The following is a 23981-nucleotide window of genomic DNA, read 5'->3' as shown; positions in this document are numbered from 1 at the left end:
TAGTACAGAGTAATATGTGACCCCGCCTATGAAAATGTGGCTTATGACTCAATAAAGAAACAATTATTAAAGATAAACAATGCATTTCTTCAGTTTCTTAGTAGTTTTTCTTTTGCATTATTTAATTTTATTTATTTTTTTTTTTTTTTGAGTCATAAGCCACCTTTTCATAGGTCGGGTCACATATATTATACCGCTGGTTGACTAGGGTATCGAGATATAGGCCAAAACGTGGACCCGGATACCCCTAGAATGTGTGGGTAATATGAATATCAAATGAAAGCTGTTGCTGAGAGCTCTTAAAGTAATTTTCATTATGATATTCGATTTAGTCGCATCAACCTGGCAAAACTGATAAATATGCATGCGAAGCCGAAATAGAGACATGAATTAATAATACCCACATACCTATTTACAAATGTCCTATTCGATTTGCTTGAAATTTTGTATATAAATTTGCCTATATTAGTAGTTACGATTCTTTATTCCGAGAAGTAGACCAGAGACGGACTGGGACTGGGATTAGGACTAGGACTGGGACCGAGACTCGGAGAGGGATTGGGACTGGAACAAAAGAGATAGAATGAGATGAAGATGGAGATAGATGAAGCAAACAAGACGGAGGGAGGAGTGAATAAAAGGATTAGGAAAAAGTGAGGAGGGCGAGGGCAGAGTTAGACAGAACAAGCTTTTTAAAATGTATGCAGATAGGCCAAATTTAGGCCAGAACAATGTTTGCCGGGTCTGCTAGTTGTCTAATAAATTACATTTTATGACCCGAACCTAAGACGAACCGGTAATTAATTTTATTGTAAAAGAAGGGCTAAAACAAGAACCAAACCCCAAAGCCGAAATACAAATCGCTCATTTACTTCAATAGTGGCATAACTCAAAAAAACACAATTTTGCAGGAGAGCTATTCAAGGATTTTACCTGCCATATGTTGCGCGTGTAAAGGCCTATTTTCATTTGTATAGCACGCGGTAAATTTTTAGCGGATCACAAAAATTTTTTTTATACAACATAGATCATGTTATTGGGTACGTTTATATGTTATTAACTCAAAAGTCATGTTTTTTGAGATATGGAACTATTGAAGTAAATGAGCGAAATATGAAGTTCATAGTGCGTAGGGTTAATTCATTACTTGAAGTGCTTTGACAGTTAATGACACAATTACGCGCAATGGCAACTCTGCGGTTGACAACAATTTAACAGCTGATTGGCTTATTTCAGCTGCGTATGCAAGGGATTCGAATAATTTTTGGTCATTTCATAGAATTTAGAAACACAAGAACGTTTTAAATTAACTAAAAAAAATGCTCCGCAAGAACAAAACACAAACAGTGTCCGAAAAAATTGCGAGTATACTAACGCGCAATACCAGCGGCCAAGGCGAGAGCAGCGCTGATGATCAAAGTGAAGAACCACGTGTGGAGGATAAGTTTGATGAATACGAGTTTCCTGATGCCCGTAGCTCGGATATAAGAAAGAAGAATGTAAAACTGCTATCAGAGCAAAGTGCAAAATATCGTGGTAAGATAGCAACAAGAAATGAACTGGAAGATGAGATTAGTGATAGCTCGGATGATAGTGTAGAAGAAGATGAAAATTATACAGATTCTGAAGAAGATGAGGCAGCACTAAAGGATTTTAAGAATAAGGTAAATGCCGACAGAAAATTTATAGGGGATGTTACGGCTGTTGGACAGGACAGTGAAGATGATTGTGAAGACAGTGAGAAGCGGAATGAAGAAAGTGAAGACCGCGATTTGAATGAAAATGAAGACAGCGATGTGTTTGAAAGTGATGATGGGGATGGAGAAGGCGATGAAGAGGATGATGAAGACGACGACGACGTTGACGATGACATAGATAGCGAAGATGCTAATAGTGAGACGGATCATGCGGATGGCACCGATATAATTGCTGAAACTAATCGCCAAGCCGAGGTACAAAAAGGTCAATGTGTACAAAATCAGTTGAAAATTTGGGAGCGTTTATTAGAAATGCGTATACGCACACAAAAAATATTAAGTATAAGCAATCAGCTACCAACGCCGCAAATACTGAAAGCGGAGCAGGAAGACAACGAAAAATTAGCCAGCATGTGTCGCGAGTCTGTTAATAGTGTCAGCAAATTACTCACCACACTCTTACAACTGCAAAGCACATGTACTCAACAATTTTCGGAACAACGCGCTGCCTTAAAGAAAACTCTAAAGCGGCCATTACCTACACCGGATGACAGTCGCATACCCCTCAAGCGTTATGCTGAACATTTAAATACACAATTCCAGGAATTCAAACCCTATCGCAATACGGTGCTACTCAAATGGGATGATCGCACTAAATTGTTAACCCCAGGTGCTGGTGCTAGTGCCAAAACGAAATCGCTTACCGAGAATTATGATATTATAAGAAAAATTGAAAATACTTTACAATCGCGTGCAACACTTATAAAGCGTTCACAAATTGTAAAAGCGACGGACAATACCAATGCTGCACCGACTGAAGATGCACAAAACGAAAATGATGCTAATGATAGTGAGCATGCGCCTCAGCAAAGTTTAAATGTAGAACTCTATGACGATAGCGATTTCTATCATCAGCAATTGCGCGAACTAATCGAATATAAAGCGGGCATATCTGTGAGCGCGAGCGAAGTAACAAAGCAATATGTAGAATTGCAAAAGTTACGACAAAAAATGAAGAAAAAGGTAGATACGCGCGCTAGTAAGGGGCGTAAGCTGCGGTGAGTGTGAACACAAATGTGTTTATGTAAAAGGAATTTTTTAAATAAAAAATAATAACATAATTGTTTGGTTTTCAGTTACACTGTTCACAATAAGCTTGTTAACTTTATGGCTCCTGATGATACAACAACATGGACGGAGGAATCGAAAGATGAATTGTACAGATCGTTATTTGCAGCATAATTATGATTTCTAGCAAGGTGATACATAATTTTGTTTTTAATGTTTATATTATACGCTGTAGTCTACACCTTTTCCAGTTTATAATGAGGATATATAACTTTGTATTGAGAAATATAAGTTTATATTGAGAAAACGCAAATCGATAATGGGAAATCCAACTTTATAAAAATTGATAATGAGAAGCGTATATTCTTATTGAGAAAATATAAATTGATAGTGAGAAATGTTACTTCATATTGAGAATACATAAATTTATTTATTTATTTATAAATTGATACATACATAAATTGATAGTGAGAAATGTTACTTCATATTGGGAATACATAAATTGATAAGGAGAAATATGAATTGATAATGAGAAAAGATAATTTAATAATAAGAAAATATAAAATTTTAAGAAAGAAAAGTTGCAACTAAATTGATCTGGAGTCGGTGAACCAATGCTGCAACATTTCGGGGATACAGCATAAAGACAATTTAAATATAGCGTTGTTTAAAGCACTCGGAAGCATTTTAAAAGCGTGAGGTCAAATTCGGAATTTATATTGTACGGAGTTTTTGAGTGGCGTGTTACTGGAATGCATAAGATTGCGTTGAACGCATCTATATGACAAACCTCCTTGTGTATTCAAGTCTCTACTTGCATATCAATTAAAATGAAACATCTGTTTGGAATGTAGGTATCTGCGGTATTGCTTTCGCACATTTCCATCCCGTTAAAACATTTTTTGATGCATCCACTGTTATTTTAAGGTACTACCATATTTGCTCGCTTACTTAAGTAAGATTTTTTAAACTATAACCTTTCGCCATACACCACAGACATTTTTAGGGTATGAATGCCTTTCAATACAGGTCCACTTAAGTAAAAACAGGTACAAATAAAACCTAAATATTTTTATTTCTCATTATGAACTTACATTTTCTCATTACCAACTTATTTTTTCTCAATATGAAGTACCGTTTCTCGTTATCAATTTATATTTTCTCAATTGCATTCTCTGATTATAAACTTGAAAAGGTGTAGTAAAATTATTTTATTTCGAAAATATTTCGAGATTCCGTAGTTTGCCGATTCTTTTATAAAATACTTATAAAAGCTGTTGAATCTAAAATAAATAAGAGAAAGTTGTCATAACTTCGAAAATACATTTTCTCGAACTTCGAAAAATATTCGAAGCTGAATTTTTTTATAATTTTCAACGCATAAAAAATCTATAAAAACGCTTAAGTACAAAATATTCCAACGCCAATTTTTTGGGGCTATTTCATTAAAATCAGGGTGCTTTGTTTGCGACTATTGTTTTTCTGATGCTATGGTCTAACAAATTCCGAAATTCAAAGTTTACCTAAATAAATAAATTTATAACTTAATTTTTTTAATTTTCTAAGCTTTCCTAAAAACATAGTTATCAGCTTTCAAAGCTCGCAATTCTAACTTTCGTAATTTTATTTCAATAACGTATAACAGAAACTAAAATAATAAAAATGTGGGCGTGGCTCGTCTTTTTTCTTATTGGAATGCTATTTTTACTTTGCAAGTTTTTATAACTTATGTTGTGGATATCAAATATTCGAAAAAATTAGAATCTGTTTAATTTTTTAACAGAAAGGAAAAAGTGCATACCATCCACATGAGAAAAAAGACGAATCATGTGCATGTTTTAACTTTTTTTAGGTATTTAATATTCATAAGTTTTCAAGTCCATAGCTGTTTAAGCTAGCACCCTAGTGCACTGCATAGTGTCTTGCAAATAACGCTGTGACAAGCGGATACTCGATGCTGGCATTCTATCTGAATTCCTTTTGAGTTTTCGTTTTCGTGTCCTGTTGCCCGTTTCGGCTGTTGGGCTTCGCCTTTTGCGATCACCCAGCTCTCGTCCACTTTGGATTAGAACGTCTGCTGAGTAAGTACGGTAAAAATTTGTATGTAAGTAAAAACCACCGTCTTAGGGTGTGAGTTAGTGAAATTACCCTTTTTTCCAATAAACAGTTCAGCCCTCGAAGGACTTCGGCATTTGGCACCTACCGATTTCAAGACGAATTCCCGGTGTCATTTAACAATAGCTATAATCAATAGGCTAAGCTTGAGAAAGAAAAAATCTTTGTTTAGCCAAAACTTCGCAGAGTTTTGTACATTCATCCATTATGCAAAAGCTATGAAATGAAATTTTAAACAAAGTATGTAAACTTCAAAAACTCAACATGAATACCGAAAAAATCGAAGTTAATTTCGAAAATTTCTAAACCACATTTAAGTCAATAAATGGAAGATAGTACTTTTCAATGAATATTCTTCCAGGATGTACATAGTCAGCTGTCTATGTAAAACATTTTGGCGTTATATACAAACATATATCCGGAGAGATTTAAACCAAGTTGCTTCCTTTGTTGTTGTTGTAGCAGTGCTTCGCTCCATCCAATAGGTGCGACCAATCACAAATAGTCATCAATGTCCTCTAACTGGAGTCCAACGCTTCCCTAGGCAGTCGGTTCTATGTACCGGAGCGACTCGGGATTTTTCCCGACCAAGGACTGTCATTTCAGTGTGACCCCATCTAATTTGTTTCGTCCCTCTCACAAATTGTCATCCTCCCAGCAGCTCCTTGCAGCAGGACTGCTCCATATTCTCTTACTCCGGGAAGGCATCGAATCCAATCCGGGTCCGTCTCCTGACCCCGGTCCTGAGAAATGGTTTTGCTGCATCTGCCGGAAAAGAATCTTTTTAGGACGGTCTTACTCTGTTCAGTGTGTCTCGTGCAAGGGATGGTTGCATCGGACAGGTTGTTCTGGGCTTGATCCCAAAACCCGACGTCCACGTAACTTTTATAAATCTTTTGTGGCTCCTTGCTGTTCACGCCCAAGGGCGTCCCGTAGTCTACGCCTAAGCGCCCCCCCCCCCCCCCCACTACCTTCCAGCAGCCCCGCTGCTCAGCAAGCCACAACAAGTACCCGCTGCTGCTCGCGCTCCACGGCGCCACCAACTCAAACAGCTGATACCACTCATAACTACTACCTTCGTAGCAGAGTTGGTAGCAATGCTGAGCATCAGCCCCTGCCCCCGTCTTCTCCCCCCTCTTTTCCGGCAGCAATCGTGCAGGTCAGGGAAACAGACTCTAAGTCCCTACCTCCGTTTGCACCGTCTGCCAGCACAGAATATATAGGTTTGCGACATCCGCCCAATGCAGCTCCTGCCTTGGGTGGTGCCACTTTCCTAGATGTTCTGGTCTCCGCGACGGCAACCCCCCGACGGGTTTCATCGCGCCATGTTGCCAGGTCGCAAAACCCAAATCATCCGGGTACAGCAATTGCGTCCTGGCCTTCCACAACCCAGGCGTAGTCACCCGTCACTTACCCCCAGAGTGGCGACGTCTCCCGTTATGCAATTCAGAATTCTGCAGTTAAACTGTAATGGACTAACTGGGAATATTACGGAGATAGTCGATTTCATGAAGCGGCACAACATCCGCATTGCTGCGATTCAAGAGACTAAACTCACAGCAAGATCTGCATTGCGAACCTGCTCTGGGTATAATGTCCACAGGAAAGACCGCGAGAGCGGAAATGGAGGCGGTCTCGCGTTTATCATACACCACTCTGTGCAATATTATATATTTGATCCTGGCATCGACCGCAGGGACAATGTCTTAGAACGTCAAGGCCTATCTGTCCGGTCAGGCGATGCAAACCTAGAAATCATCAACATCTACATCCCTCCTGCCACCTGTTGCCCCAGTGGATACCGCCCTAATATCAGGGCCTTACTCACTGGCAACAATCGCATTATCTTAGGCGATTTCAATGCCCATCATGATCTATGGCATTCAAACTTGCGGGCGGACAGTAGGGTGAGATGTTGGCGGATCAAATAGAAGAAACGACGTTCTGCACAATAAATGGAGACGCCCCCACACGTATGGTAGGAAGCTGTCACAGCTCGCCAGATATCTCAATCGTGAGCGCAGAACTCGTAAACTGCGTCAACTGGCAACCGATGGTAATATTGGCATCCGACCACCTGCCCATACTTATTTCGCTTGAGCGTACCGCCGACTTCATCGTCACTGAAAAACGCACTTTCATAAACTTCAAAAAAGGAAAGTGGGAAGAATATAAATCCTTTACAGACAGCCGCTTTGCTGCCCTCCCTATCCCGACTGATGCCCGCCAAGGGGAGCGTGCCTTCCGTAAGGTCATTAAATCCGCCTCGGCACATTTCATTCCCGCCGGGAGAATTTCCGAAATCCGGCCCCACTTCCCGGCGGAGGCCGCAAACTTAGCGAGAGAACGTGACCTTATAAGACAGCTTGATCCAGGCGACCCCCAAATAAGGGATATAAACCAACGCATCAGATTGCTTGTGGATGAACACAAGCGGGCGAAATGGGAGGAGCACCTTAGAGGTTGTAACCTCTCTACCGGTGTGGGTAAACTTTGGTCCAACGTAAAGTCCCTATCGAATCCGACTAAGCACAAAGACAAAGTTTCCATCGCCTTTGGCGACAAAGTGCTGTCGGACGCGAAAAAATGCGCGAGCGCTTTCTGCCGACAATATATAATGCATCCTACGGTCGACAAAGATAGACGGAGAGCCAATAGACACGCACATAAACACAAATTCAGCGCGTCACCAATCACCATCACCGCTAAAGAGGTTGAGGACGCCATTGGTCGTGCTAAACCATTCAAAGCAGTGGGCCCAGACGGCATAGCCATGCCGATGCTTAAAATCCTAGGGAAAGAGGGTTTCAAATATTTAGCGCATGTCTTCAACCTGTCTCTTTCCACCTTTGTCATACCTGAGAAATGGAAAATGGCCAAGGTGGTCCCGCTACTAAAGCCTGGGAAACCAGCTAACATAGGTGAGTCGTATCGTCCGATATTTCTCCTATCGCCAGTGGCAAAGACGCTTGAAGCCATTTTGCTCCCTTATTTGCAAGCAAATTTGCAGCTAGCCCCTCATCAGCATGGCTTCAGAAAACTCCATAGCACTAACACCTCGCTAAATGCCATTAGCACCCAGATAAATTGCGGTTTAAATCAATACCCCCACCACAGAACAGTACTCGTAGCGCTAGACCTATCAAAAGCTTTTGATACGGTCAACCATGGCTCGTTGCTGCAAGACCTGGAAGGGTCTACCCTTCCCCCATGTCTTAAAAGGTGGACCGCAAATTATCTGGGTGGTCGGCAGGCATCGGTGCAATTTAGAAACGAAACATCAAAACCAAGGAGAATTAAACAAGGGGTGCCACACGGTGGTGTCCTATCCCCACTTTTGTTTAATTTCTACATATCTAAGCTACCTTCACCACCGGAAGGAGTCACAATCGTTTCCTACGCCGATGACTGCACAATAATGGCCACAGGCCCAGGCCCAAAGATCGATGCGCTATGCAATAAAATAAACGGCTACCTCCCTGATCTCTCCATTTTTTTCGCCTCGCGAAACCTGGCATTATCACCGACTAAATCTTCCGCGACCTTATTTACAACATGGACGTCCCAAATGTCGACCATTTTGAACATCCACGTCGATGGCACTACGTTACCGACTGTCCTACACCCCAAAATCTTGGGTGTGACGTTTGATCAGGATCTACATTTTGGTGAGCACGCAGCCGCAATTGTTCCGAGAATTCAGAGCCGTAACAAAATCCTCAAATCCCTCGCTGGCAGTACTTGGGGAAAAGATAAAGAAACGCTCATGACTACATACAAAGCAATTAGCCAGCCGATTACGTGCTACGCGTCACTCATATGGTCGCCAAGCCTAAAAATCACCCACTGGAAGAAACTACAGGCCTGCCAAAATACTGCTCTCAGAATCGCCACGGGCTGTCTTCTTATGTCCCCAGAACACCATCTGCATAATGAGGCGAGAATACTCCCCATCAGGGAGAGAAATGAGATGCTGACCAAACAGTTCCTGTTGAATACCCATAAACCTGGGCATCCCAACAGACATCTGATTGATGAACCAGCACCGCCTAGGGGCTTAAGGAGTCATCTCCGAAAGCATTTTGAGGAAATACGGCACCTGAGAACCCAGCCGTATGAAGTGAAAAAACACAAGCAGGTCCTTGGTGAACTCCATAAACAGGCGTCGGACCTTTATGCCGGGAATTGCCCTGTGAATCCAGTACTTAACGAAAATTATCCAAAACTCGGAAGAGGATCGCATACTCCCCAGGGAAACGCGTGTCACTCTTGCTCAACTTCGTTCTGGATACTGTAACAGGTTAAACTCTTACCTATCCAGAATCAACCCCGACATACAAAATGTATGCCCCGCTTGCAATGTGTCCCCACATGACACCAACCATCTCTTCAATTGTAATGTGGAACCAACGCCTCTAACACCCCTTTCCTTATGGTCCACCCCTGTTGAAACGGCAAGTTTCCTTGGACTCCCGTTAGAGGATATTGATGACAATTTGTGATCGGTCGCGGCTATTAGGTGGGGCGAGCAATGCTACAACAACAACTTGAGTCCAAGGAAACTTGCTGTAGTTGCTTCCTCTATTCTCGTTATGCTAGGAACAAGCAATTGTTTTTCTGATAACTAAACCTATCTTGAAAACTTATTATATTACAATTTCTTATATCAGATTATATTGTAAAAAAAGCACATTCACTACAATAGGTATGTAGTTTGAATTTGTATGATATAAACTTAATAGTTTAGAGAAGAAAGTCTGAAATGCATGATTTTTGAGGAAAAAACACGCACGCTTTGATTAGAGCAGTAAGCCCAATGTTGTATACAATGTCAAAGAAGTTTCCATATCCTTTTAAGGATTTTCATAAAAAGAAATTTCGGTATTAGACGTGTTTTATTTTCGCATGCCATCTTAGTCCTACATGAATTCTAAAATACATATTTGAAGGTTTTCCATGCACTTCTCATCAGCTGACTAAAATTTTTATAAGACTGAGGGCAAAACGCTTGTTATAAGCTTAACTAGACGTGAGGCGACATATGCTTCCATATATTTTACAAGCCAGAAACGTTGCTGATACTTTTGACAACACTTCAGCATAAGAGTTTCTAAAACTACGAGTATTTCGAAGAAAATACAGTTAAGAAAAGTTCAGGAATGAGTTTTATGTGAATTTTTAAAATCGCTAATATCCTAGAGAGGTTTAAAAAGTTGTACATGACTTAAAATAGTTCGAATATAAATTCCGAAAAAAGGAAAACTTGAAACTGTTTATGTATTTAAATTTCGAAAAATATTCGAACATGAGCTGTGACAAAAAATAAACATAAATTAATACACTCTAGAACACGGAAGCCGTTGTGTACCTATGCGCTTCAATAAATTCATCCTTTTTCTCAACATTTTCACTCTTTCAAATTCACCATACTTTAAAGTTAAAAAAAAAAAAAAACACATTACTTGGTATCATTGTATGCATGTATTGTATATTGTTTTATTTAATTTAATATAGGTATTTTTTTTAATATTTATTTAAATGGTATGTATACTTTACGCATGTGTTTTTGTTGTCAATTTTATTTATTTATTATTTAGTTATTAACTGTTTGTGTGTTTCTATGTACTATGTATGTATGTATGTAATATGTATATAGTTGAATATTTCTTTAATTAATTATTTAGTTATTTAATTAGACTGTTATGTTGCTACAAGAGATTCCGCGCGCAATTCAAGTGGTCGGAGATACACTTTATTGTTTTGTTTGCTTTTTTTTATTATTCGAAATTAGAAGTCTATCGTTTCGTGTAACTGTGTTAAGTGTTATGTAGCCAAGTCATAAGTGGCTAACACAGTTGTAGAATTTCTTATTGATTGATTAGAATATAGCTAGGTGTAAGATTTTTTTGTTCTAATTTTGGTTCATCAATTTACGTTTCGTTTTAATGAATTTTTTTTTTTTCAATTTTTCTTAATTCTTTGTCTATTCTATGAATTTTGTATGCAATTTCATTTTCTGTGTTTGCTTTTTTTCTTTAGTTAGAATCAAAAAGTACAGCAAATATATAATAATATCATCTCAATTTTATATTTAGCATCGTCTTCAATGTCACATTTTCAGCATTTTCGTCAGCTCATTTTTCAAATTTCATACGTCTTTTTATGGCGAAAAATCATAATTTTTTTTTTTTTTTTTTGTTTTTAATTAATTATTGTTAGGTATACAAGTAAATTACGAATAAATTAAAACTTAACAAATACAGTTACAATATAGTTACACGCATATACAATACAAATATTTTAAATTTATAAATTTGTTTAGCTTAGTTCTGTTTGTTTTTTAAATAATCGTTACTAACCTTTTTTCATATTATTTTCCAATAAATTGTTTTCTTTCTACAATCATTTAGTTTTGCTGTTGCATACGCGTTTTTTATACATGCATAATGCAGTTTATTATTCAACTAATAAATAATATGTATGTTTGTATGTTGGTATGTATATAATATTAAAATAAATTACTGGTATTGGTGTTATTCGATAAATAATACTTTGTTAATTTGAGCTACGTTTGCGCCATTTGATTAAGTGCTTAGTGATTGAAAAAGTTTCAAAACTTATTTTTTTTAGTTTGAAATGGTTGCAAGCCGTTATTCTGTAAAAAGTTTCGAAATCCAAATTTTTCGAACATGATTTCTTTGTGCTATTTTCAACGCATTTTTAGTTATATTTTCGAACAATTCATTCGAGTAGATTTAAAATTATATAAATATTTTGACCGACTAAACTTTCAAAATCACAGTCACGCTGCCATAACGTAGACGACGATTCTGATAACACTTTGTCAATTCACCTCACTGAGGAGACAAAATCGTGGGCTCAACAGGTTGAGGAAGAGGATCTGGAGCAAAATGAGGCAGCGTTCTTCCAATAGAAGGCAGTGGCGCGGCATTAAATACTTTCCACCCGCTGCTCCAACACGAAAGGCGGTCGCGCGACTTGACATTAAATACTTGCCAATCACCGATTCCACGAAGCCTTACTTTCGCACACCAGTCCATCAACGTTTGTGAAGCTCAATATCTCGTCCTGCTCCGCAGAAAATTTGGCGAAAAGGCGGCTCGGCATCAAATACTTTCCGACCGTCGCAATCGTCACAGAGCCCCTAACACCAGCACACCGTATGCGCGAAAGAAGCTACGCCCACCAACGAAAGGATTTCGAGCAGGGAGATTAGTCTCGATTGCATCTGCGCCAATTTCGACGACCCTCGAGCCGGTAGCACCTACAGCTATCGTAAAGATTGAATCCGGCGGCCGACTCCATCTAGTGCGAGCATTAATCGACCCGTGTACGCCAAATACTATCATAGATGCTGGGCTAGCACGGAAATACAGCTAGATCATGCAAGCAAGGAACATAAGACAACCCGGTGTCTAATATTGCGAGTAACTAAGCGTATATGCACGTTGGCTACAGTAGTAGAGGGTTACACCCGTCTCAGTCCAAGGACTCACCTCGATCCGAAACTTGCTACGCCGCGATTTTACCAGTCATGGTAAGCGGTACCCTTACATCATCGGTCGGAAGCCTGCTTCTGCAACCGACCATATTCGGTTTGGTCATTTCCGGTTCCACGACCGGCTAGCAGCAACAACATCTTTCATCTTTGTTATTTAAATTTCAAATACATACTTAAATATGAAAAAAGTTTTAATCCATTAATTTCGTAAGTCAAGTTTGCTGTTATCAAATTGTTAAATTTTAATTTTTTCAAATGTTCATTTCATAACTTCTTATGCTAGATTTTTCCCTTTTTTCAATATAAATGTTCATTGCATACTTTCAAGTCAAACGTTGAACCGGTTGGTGTTGGCTTTTTTAAGATTGCCCAGGGCAAGGGGGCCGGTATGTTTAGGCCAGTGGCCTAATTAATTTCCTACCGGGTAGCCACCCTAGTCTTAACTATTTTTTCGTTTGTCAGAAAGCAACGGATAACTTCCAAACGTCCTCTTGATCCAATGATCAAGAAACATTTTCTTTCGTCGGCACTGATTTAGTTTGCCTGCCAACGAATCACCATCTGATCCAGAGTTCGATTTGTGGACTTTTTCATTCAAACAAAACGTAAGTTCCTGTAATCCTTCTCTTGTGGTATTAAATTAATCCAAATTGACGAAATAAACACCTTTTATAATTATTATACATATATCTATGTACAATTATTAATTATTGTTATTTCTTTTCGCTAAACACAATTGGTTTCATTTCCGCCAATTGTGTCCAAAGGCCAAATCGATTAAAAAAATGTATATATTTACTTAAATTCAGGGTTGGCAACGCGTTATACGATCACGTAATAAAAGCATTTTTACTCACAAGCTAAATATGAAACTGTAAGCTGATGAAACTGATCACGGATCGTACAACACGATACGATACCTATTTTCGAACGTTACATTTGAAAAAAATACCTCCAGTTGTAATTCGTTTCAAATCTGCACAGATTGTTACATAAATATGAGTCAAATATGAAAATTAAATGGCATATGAAGTTCGAAAAGGCTACAATTTTGATATTCTAACTATTCTGTAAATCAGGCTATTGTTTTATTATATCATCGGGTCAATGCTCCCATTTGCAAATATATCTTCGAAGAGTCAAGCAAGTCAAAATTGATATCCTATACACAAAACTTTCAATAGAAGTCTTATTTTGCAAATCTATTCGAAAACTGATTGCTTAAATCAGGCCTTTTGTATTTCAAACACCTCACCAAAATAATAATAGAAATTTGCGGCGAAGACTTAATTCCAACGACATAATAGTGCACGAAATTTTGAATCGGGTTGAAGGCTCGCCCACTGATTACACCCTTTAAAATGCAAAGTAATTTTGAAATAACTGCTTCTTAAAATGTTATCTATTTTCAAGATTTGAAACCTTTATCAACTCTCAAACATTTAATGGCACATTTTATGTAAGGTAATATTTTCATACAAGCACTGAAATTCTTAAATGTCTTAAGGAAATGTATAAATAAATTTAAGTAGCTGCATATAAGAAATTTTTTTTTTTAACAAATATATTAAGCATAGTAAAATATCAACTTTCGGTATGAACCAAACCATGTCAAACGAAGAATTTTGGTAGGTTAGATTAGGTTGAACTGGCCGGTCAATAAAGACCTCATGATGATTTACGGTTATTTATGTAATTTTGAATAACAAAATTTTTAAACATCAAAAATAACGTATGAAGTTCGATTGCCATGGCAGGTAGTGTCAAAATATTGAGCGCGATCTCCCTTCGGCTATGGCAATCGCTACGATTAGTAGACTAAACATGTATAATTTAAATTTTGAAGAGATTTACAAGGTATAATCCAAACAGCTGTCGCCTTGCCCGTCCTGATGTCACGTTGTTTAAATGTTTCCGAAATTATTAAATTAAATATCTTTTGTTTTATCAAATTGGATTAAAATTTAATAAAAATACGGAATATCTGTAATTTTTTTCCTAAAAACCGATTTGACATGGAACGGCCTATTTATACATATACATATAAAGTATCCTAAAGTATTATTACTTATATAATTTGCAAGACTTAACATTTAAGGGTATAAATATGTATATTTGACTTGAAGGACATAAACCATTTAAATAAAAATCGAACAAAAAATTTCATAGACACAAAATATAAACATAACTAAATACTTAAAAATATTGCACTAACAAAATAAAAACTTTTAAATTAGACATACATATGTATATATAAACATGCAAATATACTTATATGATGAATATAATAATGATGATGATGTTTGTATATGTGTGTTGTATGGATATAAATTCTTAAATACTGGGCACAGGTTATCGGTCGTTGATTTTTCGTCATTTCAGCATCAGCGCGTTATTATCACCATCAATTCGAAGACGATTTCAAAAAAATTTCTTAATTTTATAATTTATGTGTTCGAAACAAATTGTTGTTAGTTATTAATAGAATTTTTAAGTAGCAAAGGTAAACCAGTTTTGGTTTTTGATTTCGAAACAAGTATAGTTGCAGTTTTACCACCGCCAGCACCACCACCACCAGCTTGTGTAGCCACTTTACTGGGGGACAAAACTGTGGTTGCAGAGGCAGTGGCATTCGCTGCAGCTGCATTAGTATTTGCAGCCACTGTATTCGTAGTGCTGGTCAATGCTGCTGCTGTACAACCGGTTACAAACGACGAATGCTGTTGTTGTTGCTGCATTGTAGTTGTCGTTGCGTGCTGTTGTCCGATTGTTCTGTTTGCTGCCACTAATGTTTGGCGTTGATGTAATTCTTGAGCAAGTACTGAATGTTTATTCATTGCGCGTAAAACTTGTGGTCTTATTAATTTCTCACTACCGCTCGGTTGCTGATGTTGATGTTGAGTTTGATGATTTATTTGACTACTATTGTAAAATTTTTGTATTTCATCACATGGTTCGTTGAAAGATTGCAATTGTGAATGGATTGATGTCACATTGGAGAGAGTACTTTCCGTATCCACACCGCCAGGGTATTTTCTAATAGTGATCGTCTGATGTTGTAACTGCTGATCTACACCTGAAACCTAGATAAATTATTATTTTAACAAATTAAGTGTATGTATTTGTATATGTAATTGCTAAAGAGTTGCTTACGATGACATTAAAACTATTTAAGAAGTAAAGAACGTAATGCAATGACATGTTCTGACAGAATCACTTCAATTCGGTATAAAAAGTTATTATATCAATCAAGTAAAATCGACAAAAAATCTGTATCTCTCTCTTTAGCGCCCGTTACTCGTAAATGCCATAGGCTTAATTTGACTTGAGAACTGGCACTTATGGTTCTGTTTAATGAGCTTTGCATGTTACTGATAATTCAATACTTAGAAATACTGAAATTGACTTAGAAGTCTGTTGATTTTTGATTTTCTATGTAAATTCTAACTATTTATGCCCCTATTACGGTGAACAACTCAACTTAGTTGGGTTGTAATTAAAACAACTCAACTTTTAGACAACTCAACTCCTGTTTGGTATTACGAATTACAACTTATTTCAGTTGAAGTTGAATTGAGTTGCCAACTTCAGAAAGTGATGATTTGACAGATAAATGAACAGCTGATCAATTTGTGGAGGAAATTTAAGCATTTACGAAATAAAAGCAAAACGGAGATTATATGAAAATCTATTTTATAACGGCGAAAATGTTGGTGATTGACATGTCGCGAATGCGGAAAACATTCGCGTGATCATTCCAATCCCTTGGAACTACCAAGCACCAAGTAAGAAAATGTTTAAGTGACAAATGATCAGCTTTCTCATGAAGTTATTTTGCAGATTTGAAAGGAAGCATTTTGCTCATTACTAAACAAAATAAGGACCATTTCTGCATACGCCTTCGTATTTTAAAATTATGCGCCACACTTCGATTCCTTGCTGACGGCAGCTATCAAATATGCTGTGGAAATGATTTTGGTGTCGGACTGGTTTTAGGTATTATTGAGGAGCATATTTGCGCGAAGGATTCCCAGGAGTAGTAATTAGTATCAATGGGACTCATTTTCGCATTATTTCACCTATTTTGGCTTCATCCGAACTGCGACTAGCCTCGTCCAACTACGGAATGTCGCTCCATAGAGTAAAAAAATTATTCAATGTAATCCTTCGTTTAAACGTTGTTTTTTCCATACAAAATTGTTGTTTATTGTTTGATTAAAAAAGGTTTTACTATCGGCTTTCAATTTTTTGTTTTTATTAGGTAACGTTTTATGAGACTGTGCACCATTTAACTCTTATCAAAGGTGGTACCAAAAGACGTATTTCGATCTCCGTTTTTAGAATTCGAAAGCGGAAATTAAAAATTTTATTTCTGTCGAAAGATGTTTACAAAAACTCACAAAATGGCCCGAGAGGTTCCGAAATATGAGGTCCGATGCACAGTTTTTTTGCACAGGCAATCTTTCTGCGTTGGCGGCCTTTGCCCGCGATTTGTAAAAATAACCCTGGGTAGATCCAACACCTTTCTGCATTAGTGTGTACAAAAAATCTGGCATAATACAACAACCACATGAAAATTTGAACCGAAATGATATGACAGAAATAAAATTTTTAATTTTTGTTTTCGGATTCTTAAATCGGAGGTCGAAACGTGTCTTTTGATATCAACTTTGAAAATTTTTGTTAAAAATTAGGTGGTGAACCGTCTTCTAAAACTTAAAATTTTTTCAAAACAACTGCAAAATTGTATGAGACAACTGCTAGTAATCAGTTGTAAGATTTTGACGTCTTTGACAACTACACCAACACAAGGTTGTAAACGGTAATGCCACAAAAAGTTGTTAGACTAGACAACTCAACCGACATTTTTTTGACAGGTTGAGTTGTAATCCGTAATACCAAATTGCGAAATTTCAACCCAATCAGAGTTGAGTTGTAAACGGTAATAGGGGCATTAATGTCGAAACTTTTGGACGCCGTTTATGCTGTTAAACATTATTTTTATTTCTTTGAACATATTGGGATTTATTCTAGAGCAAATACCTTTATTTGCGTTTTTCGTTTAATTTTGGGAAGAATCAAGTACAATGCAGATCGTATGTGCTAAGTGAAGTATAATCAAGGCTAAATTTCCAAGTCAAGTTGAATCTATGCTAAGTATGAGTAATGGATGCTGCTTCTATTCATTTTATTCTTTACTCCTTTCCCTTCTCTATCTCATTATCTTTTTCTCATTTTTCCATACATATTTTCCTTACTTGTCTCTATCATTTTGCATGTTTTCATGGCACGCCTTTTCTATATTTCCCTCCCACTCTTTTTCGTTATTTCTTACTTTCAATCATATCTACTTCTCTCTTGTCTCTTTCTCTCTAACGTTTTTATGCTATCTCTATCTGTCGTTAACTTACTATATCTACCACACTGTTTATATTTCTTTCACTCTCTCTTGATTTGTTTAAATATGTCTCTTATTTTCTCTTCATTTATTTTTCCGTCCCCCCCCCCCCCCCCCCCCCTCGTTGTTACCGATGTTAATGGTCCTATGCCGGACTAAGGTCCGATATGCCCGGTAGCAAACACCATTTAGGTATTAGCCCGACCATCTCGGGAACGATTTAATATGATCACATTGAATCTTCTAGGCCATAACAACCCTTCACCCCTAGCTCCATGAGGAACTTGGGGCTGCCAGAGCCTCGCCTGCTAAATATGTTTTTGATAGATTCATATTTGTAACTGCATTCCCTTAGGTGAAGTTGCGGTAGGTGTGATTGCGCTTATCAACCCTTTGAACCGCTTATGACGCCCTTTTCCCATTGCTATGATCCTTCTTTCTTTCTCTTTCACCTATCCTTTTTCTATTTCATTATCTTTTTATATTTTACTCGGTTTCCATTTCGCTCCTCTTCCTTTTATTTATTTCCGTTTTTCTTTCTCCGTCTTCATTTTACTCTCTTTTTTATTGCTTTCTCTTTTTCTATCTCTCAACACTAAAAAAATTACAAAACAAGTTTAGAAAGTGGAATTTTGTCCAGATTATTTTTTTTAATAAATGTATATAGATATGTCGTTCAACGTGAATTAACATCGTTCTATTATTGTGCTCTTCTACCACTTCTTCATATTTTTTAACGTTTTTTACTTAATTTATACCTTTTTATAATATCCCAAATCTTTATCTCAAGTACTCTTTGTTGGATGTATAATATTTTCCATGTCCTTTTGTACACTAAACAGTTCCGTTATATGTTTGGAAAATAATACATTCAATTCGCTCAACTTCGCCATTTGCTTTGTATAAGAAAAATGAAAACTCTTTTATATTATTTAAACAAAATTGCACCAAGAAATCTTCTTACGTTATGATCAAGACTTTTATCTCGCAAACTCATGTTTGCCGCCTTCAATTCAATTTCTTGACTCATTAGCTCGTTCTCTAGTGATTCGATGCGTCCTTTCAATAAACTAATTTCACGACGTAAATCCTCCGCAATTTCACCACCACCTGCAGCACCAGCAACCACATTTCCGCCGCCACTCACACGTATGACATCTAACTCACGTTTCAAGCGTATATTTTCTTCTTTATAAGTATGCAATTGCCGCTTCCACTCGTCCACATTGGCAGTGGATTCCTACAAAAGGAAATATTTATATAATTAATAGGAAGAAGATGACATTGGTATGAAAGCAAACCAAATACCTGCAAAGCACTCGTAAGACGTATATTATTATTTTTTAATGTGGCCAATTCAATTTCCCATTTTTTTGCATTAGCACAGCTGCAAAGATTTTTAATATTAACATTTAAATCATTAATTCTCGGCTGACACATATCTAAAAATTCTGTACAGGCCACGGAAACACCTTTATTTAATATATTAATTTTAAGATAGCGTTTTATTTAGCAAAATTTTGAAATACAGCATTTTTATAAAATACATTGTTTTCAAAATAGACACTTTTTCAGTGCAATACTAACAATATACTTCTCCACCTTACCTTTGAGCCAATGCCATTTTAAGTCGTTCATTCTCGTATTTCAATTGTTGTTCACCAGTTGCACCAGCACCCCCACCTGTGTGTACACCAACAATACTACCACTAGAGGATACTTGTACCGCGCTTGTTGCAGGTGATGGTGAAGCAACTGCCGACATATCCTGTTTAATCTCCGCTGTTGGTAGCAGTTTATGTGATGGACTATCTGGATTGGCATTTTGCGTATTCGTATTGGACATATTTGGTGGTTCAACTGTGTGCGGATCAATGGCGGTATTGTCGTTTTGTTGCATGCGCGACGATATTGGTGATGTATTTGCTGATGTTGTGGGTGTAACAGCAGTGGAACCTATGAAAAGAGTCAATTGGATTTATTTTATTTGCTACAAATATTTTTACATTACCATTTGCAGCTTTGATAGCATTCTTTGTTGCTTCTTTGACCTCTTGAAACTTTTCCACGAACTAAAAATTGTTTGATATTTTATTTTGTAAATAAGGTTAAATATTGTAGCAGACAGTAATAGTAATAACATTGGAAATAAAATTATTCACTAATTAATAGTGTAATCAATTATATTGAAAATAATATATAACACTACTCTGACTGGAAATTCGTCTACAAACTTACCTTAGTTAATTCTGCTTCAGAAGCAAATCCCAAACCGTAAACGGTATTAGCTCTTACATCACTCCATTGCCCAAATTTTTGCGATGTTTGCGTGAACGTCATATTCGGAGTTATTGTTGAATTAATAACTGCTTTAGTACCTTCCACGCTTATAATACGATAAAGATTGCGCGATGAATCGTAAAAGAAACTTACATTCACCGCTTTCATACTTGCCGTAATCCATGTTCGCTTCGTTTTCGGATCAATGTGAAATACATGAGCTTGACAAGTGAAGATCGGTTGTTCGCTGTAGGTAGAAAGAAAACTTCAAAATAAGTGAATAATCATATCTAAATCGTCAAAAGAAGACCAAACTCATTGCGGCACTAAGATCCGCCAGAGTGCGGATTTACTTCTGGGGAGGTACCTCCCCGAACAATAACCTGAATCGATGTACGAGCCTTGCTTAGTTTTAAACATCGTCTACACCACGTACATTTCAGTAAACTAGAGTGGCCCCTTATGTTGAAATCTAGTTAAAATGCGACCGTAGGAAAATTCATCGTTTCACAGTTAAAACGGACTCGAATGCGATTTTTGGGCCGAGTTTCTATCGAAATTGCGTTGTGTTACATTTAACGTTATCATAAACCCAGACAGCTCAGAAGGCAACAGCATGATTTCGAGCTGATAAATAACAACCGTTTGCTTTTGAATCCCGTTCTCAATGTCAAATATCCGCGCTCGCAGTCAACGAAAGCCATCTTCCCAAAAAGACGGCGTGACTGATACCAATCTGGATACTGCAATATATTGAAATTTTACTCCACCAAAATCAACATTGACATACGCAAAGTATATCTTGCATGTAATGTGTCCCCACAGCGCACTAACCATCTTTTTAATTGCAACGTGGAATCAACGCATGTTGTTGTTATTGCTGTAGCGATAAGGTTGCTTCCCGAAGGATATGGGGAGTGTTATCGATGTGCTGGTCCTTTACCGGATACAGATCCGGTACGCTCCGGTACACAGCACCATTAAGGTGGTAGCCCGACCATCTCGGGAACGATTTATGTGGCCACATTAAACCTTCAGGCCATCACTCCCTCCCCACCACCAAGTTCCATGAGGAGCTTGGGGTCGCCAAAGCCTCGTCTGTTAGTGAAACAGGATTCGCCGCGGCTAGGCGAGGTTGTCAATTGGGTTTGGAGAAGCTATATATTGCGCTGGCAACCTGAAGGATTGCGCTACACAGCACCTTGAGTCTGGTATTTTAGTCGCCTCTTACGACAGGCATACCTACCGCGGGTATATTCTGACCCCCTAACCCGCTGGGGAGGAATCAACGCATCTAACACCTATCTATTTGATCCAACCATTCTGGGACTGCAAGTTTCATACGACTTTCTTAGGGTATATTGGTGAAAATTTGTGAGTCATGCGCCTATTGGAGCAATGCACTGCTACAACAACATAACCGTTTGATCAGGTGAAACAGTGTTCATCCATACAGAGATATTAAATTCTTTTGTCGAATGCGTTTGCAAAGCAGATACAGAGGACCAGCTTCGATCCGCGTATTATAGCCGCACAATCCCGTGAAATTCTTACAGGCTTTGACATGATACAAACCAACTTTTGCACTGATCTGCAAAAGCGACTATTCTAACAACAATCTCTATGGACAAACCAATTTTTAGGACTTCCCTTAAGGTCGTTTGGATTAAAATTTTTGTGACGTTTAAGCAGGGCGGACCATTGTTACTACAACAACATCCAACCAACAAGGTGCAACTAAATGTATTACTAGATCGCAAAATCAATCTTATTGAAAATAGTTTAAAACTGCGTTCTCTGAGAATCCCAATGCAGTCTTAAGGGAAAATTTGTGATTTAATTTGTAGATGTTGCAAAGTCTCAATAAGACATCTCCATCTGACCAATATTCCATAGACTGTTGATAACAAGGTCGCTCCAAAAGGAAAGTGGTTGGTTCAGTACTTGTGACCATGGGAATACTTAAATGTGGAATATTAGTTTTCTGAGGTAATTGTTTACTTTAGCTCACAACTGCTAAAACTCGTCCAAAAATATCAGGAGAGGTGTCAAAAGACGCGTATTAATCTCGACAACAATAATCCGGAACCGGAAAATAAAAATTTTATCTCTGTCCGGAGATATTTGCAGTTGAAGTTGGCGATTTTCATGTGGTTGTTGGAATTGTACCCACCCAAAAAATTGTGAACGCAGGACATCACCGTGGCGGTAGCCACGGTTATACCACACACCCGGACTTGGCATGGCGTAGCCCAGGGTTATTTTTTATAAGCGCTATATTATGGGTCCCACCCCCGGTTTCGGAGTGCTTCGGGCCATTTTTCGGTTTTTTGGAAATAACTTTTGACAGAAATAAAATTTTGAACTTCCGCTTTTGGATTCGTGGTCCTGGGATCAGCAGTTTTCGGGTTTTAGCAGTTGTGGCCTAAGGTAAACAATTACTTTTTCTGATATTGCTTATTGCAGATAGTCACTGTATCGGGAGAAGTGCATTTAATTCCAAAGCGAATTCCAACGTGCCTCTAAAAATGGTACACTACAGCTCACCCTCCAACATGTAGGCGCTTTCGAACATTCATTATAGTAACACTTTGCGCATTATAATTCGACTAATTTTCCATATTTTATATTTTTTTTCAAATGAACTCGTCGAGCAAAATTGTATATCGTCGTACTACGGGCGAGGACACTAGCAGAACCCAAACCAGCCTTTCCCCTACTCACTTCATTATATTCATAGCACTTTTTTCATTTCAATACAGTATTTTGGTTTAAATAATGGAATTTTTCTATATTTACCCCATTTTCTTTGTTTGGTCGTGAAAATTCCGGCTTTTTTCAATTTTTTGCGAAAAAATTTTCGGTCTCGATTTTTCCAATTCTTTATTCTAATGTGTTGGTGTCAAACAAAATCTATGTTGCCAGATCGCTCAACAAAAACTTTTATACAAAAGAAGTACTAACAGTGCTGTCGAAATTGTTAAAAAATGTCAACAAATACAATTTTTTCCAATTAAAGGCTACTGTTATGCGAAAACTATTTAAAATTTTTTTCTAACGCAATAGCGTTTATGAAAGTTCTTTTGGGGAATATTTTGGGGGAATATTTTGAATAAGGTGCCACGATTTCCAACTTTTTTTTTGAGGGGTGGCGAGGGTCCTAAAAATCACAAAATTATCATCCGCAACTCTAGGAAACTCTTAGTTTATGAAACATAAGCTTTTTATTTCCAAATTTAGTAAAATTTCAACTTAAGTGCTGCACTTAAAATTGGGGACGCACATGTCGATAGCGGTATCAAAAGACGCGTATTTGCGTCAAGATTCAGAATCCGGAAGCATAAACTATATTTTTTAAACAGTTTAAAAGTTATTCGCGGAAAACCCGTCGGTACTATTGTCGCTTTTTTGTTGCAATTAAACAAATGAAAAGAAATGAAGATGGTGAATAGTGTTGCCAGCTCCGCAACAATATCCTTTTATCTTGGTAGAACATTATAAGGTGGTGGCACGTAGACATAAATGCAAACAAACATACACTATCAATTTATTTTGTTTTGTAATTCTCTGAATAATTTGAAATTAATGTATTTAATTGGAACAAGTGTAGAATACATACATTTGTCAAAAAAAAAAAAAAAATAAGAAGTAACGAAGGCTAAGTTCGGGTATAACCGAACATTACATACTCAGTTGATAGCTATGGAGACAAAATAAGGGAAAATCACTATGTAGGAAACTGAACCTAGGGTAACCCTGGAATATGTTGTTTGTTCGATATGGGTATCAAATGAAAGGTGTTAATGAATATTTTAAAAGGGCGTGGGCCTTAGTTCTATAGGTGGACGCCTTTTCGAGATATCGCCATAAAGGTGGACCAGGGGTCACTCTAGAATTTGTT

General features: G+C 37.5%; 3 protein-coding genes across 7 annotated transcripts; 1 reads left to right on the top strand and 2 right to left on the bottom strand.

Moving 5' to 3' along the window:
• Positions 1-1211: 1211 nt before the first annotated feature.
• On the top strand, positions 1212-19975 carry Aatf (Apoptosis antagonizing transcription factor). Of its 4 annotated transcripts, none has more exons than XM_067764903.1 (3): positions 1212-2755; positions 2834-2956; positions 19376-19975. In XM_067764903.1, the coding sequence occupies exons 1-2, from the start codon at positions 1320-1322 to the stop codon at positions 2937-2939; spliced, it is 1542 nt and encodes a 513-aa protein (XP_067621004.1). In that variant the 5' UTR covers positions 1212-1319; the 3' UTR covers positions 2940-2956; positions 19376-19975. The 4 variants fall into 4 exon arrangements, with proteins under 4 accessions (XP_067621004.1, XP_067621005.1, XP_067621003.1 ...); XM_067764904.1 differs by having other exon boundaries at positions 19364-19975; XM_067764902.1 differs by having other exon boundaries at positions 19466-19973.
• Positions 11060-15603, bottom strand: LOC137241489 (uncharacterized). The gene is made up of 2 exons (XM_067769094.1): positions 15556-15603; positions 11060-15485 (listed from the first exon to the last, which is right to left on the bottom strand). The coding sequence occupies exons 1-2, from the start codon at positions 15601-15603 to the stop codon at positions 14874-14876; spliced, it is 660 nt and encodes a 219-aa protein (XP_067625195.1). The 3' UTR covers positions 11060-14873.
• homer (protein) lies at positions 15343-23005 on the bottom strand. Of its 2 annotated transcripts, none has more exons than XM_067764910.1 (8): positions 22880-23005; positions 20039-20327; positions 19812-19872; positions 19408-19756; positions 19109-19187; positions 18765-19040; positions 18559-18696; positions 15343-15478 (listed from the first exon to the last, which is right to left on the bottom strand). In XM_067764910.1, exons 1-7 carry the CDS (start codon positions 22882-22884, stop codon positions 18586-18588), a joined length of 1170 nt encoding a protein of 389 aa, XP_067621011.1. In that variant the 5' UTR covers positions 22885-23005; the 3' UTR covers positions 15343-15478; positions 18559-18585. The 2 variants fall into 2 exon arrangements, with proteins under 2 accessions (XP_067621011.1, XP_067621010.1); XM_067764909.1 differs by having other exon boundaries at positions 15351-15485.
• Positions 23006-23981: the final 976 nt, after the last annotated feature.

The sequence above is a fragment of the Eurosta solidaginis genome, chromosome 2 (genome assembly GCF_040869045.1).
Source record: "Eurosta solidaginis isolate ZX-2024a chromosome 2, ASM4086904v1, whole genome shotgun sequence".
NCBI classification, from domain to species: Eukaryota; Metazoa; Arthropoda; class Insecta; order Diptera; family Tephritidae; genus Eurosta; species Eurosta solidaginis.
Note: the sequence above shows the minus strand (reverse complement) of the source record. Positions and strands in the feature narration are given on the sequence as shown.

What these genes read in the sequence shown, in the direction of transcription:
- LOC137241489 (XM_067769094.1), bottom strand. Translation starts at nt 15,603, where the DNA reads ATGTCATTGCATTACGTTCTTTACTTCTTAAATAGTTTTAATGTCATC. An exon ending in TAAATAGTTTTAATGTCATC is followed by an intron (nt 15,486 to 15,555) that starts GTAAGCAACTCT and finishes TAATTTATCTAG; the next exon opens with GTTTCAGGTGTAGATCAGCA.
- homer (XM_067764910.1), bottom strand. An exon ending in AAAATGGCATTGGCTCAAAG is followed by an intron (nt 19,188 to 19,407) that starts GTAAGGTGGAGA and finishes AAATCTTTGCAG; the next exon opens with CTGTGCTAATGCAAAAAAAT. An exon ending in ATAAAAGTCTTGATCATAAC is followed by an intron (nt 18,697 to 18,764) that starts GTAAGAAGATTT and finishes TCTTATACAAAG; the next exon opens with CAAATGGCGAAGTTGAGCGA.
- Aatf (XM_067764903.1), top strand. Translation starts at nt 1,320, where the DNA reads ATGCTCCGCAAGAACAAAACACAAACAGTGTCCGAAAAAATTGCGAGT. An exon ending in AGTAAGGGGCGTAAGCTGCG is followed by an intron (nt 2,756 to 2,833) that starts GTGAGTGTGAAC and finishes TTTGGTTTTCAG; the next exon opens with TTACACTGTTCACAATAAGC.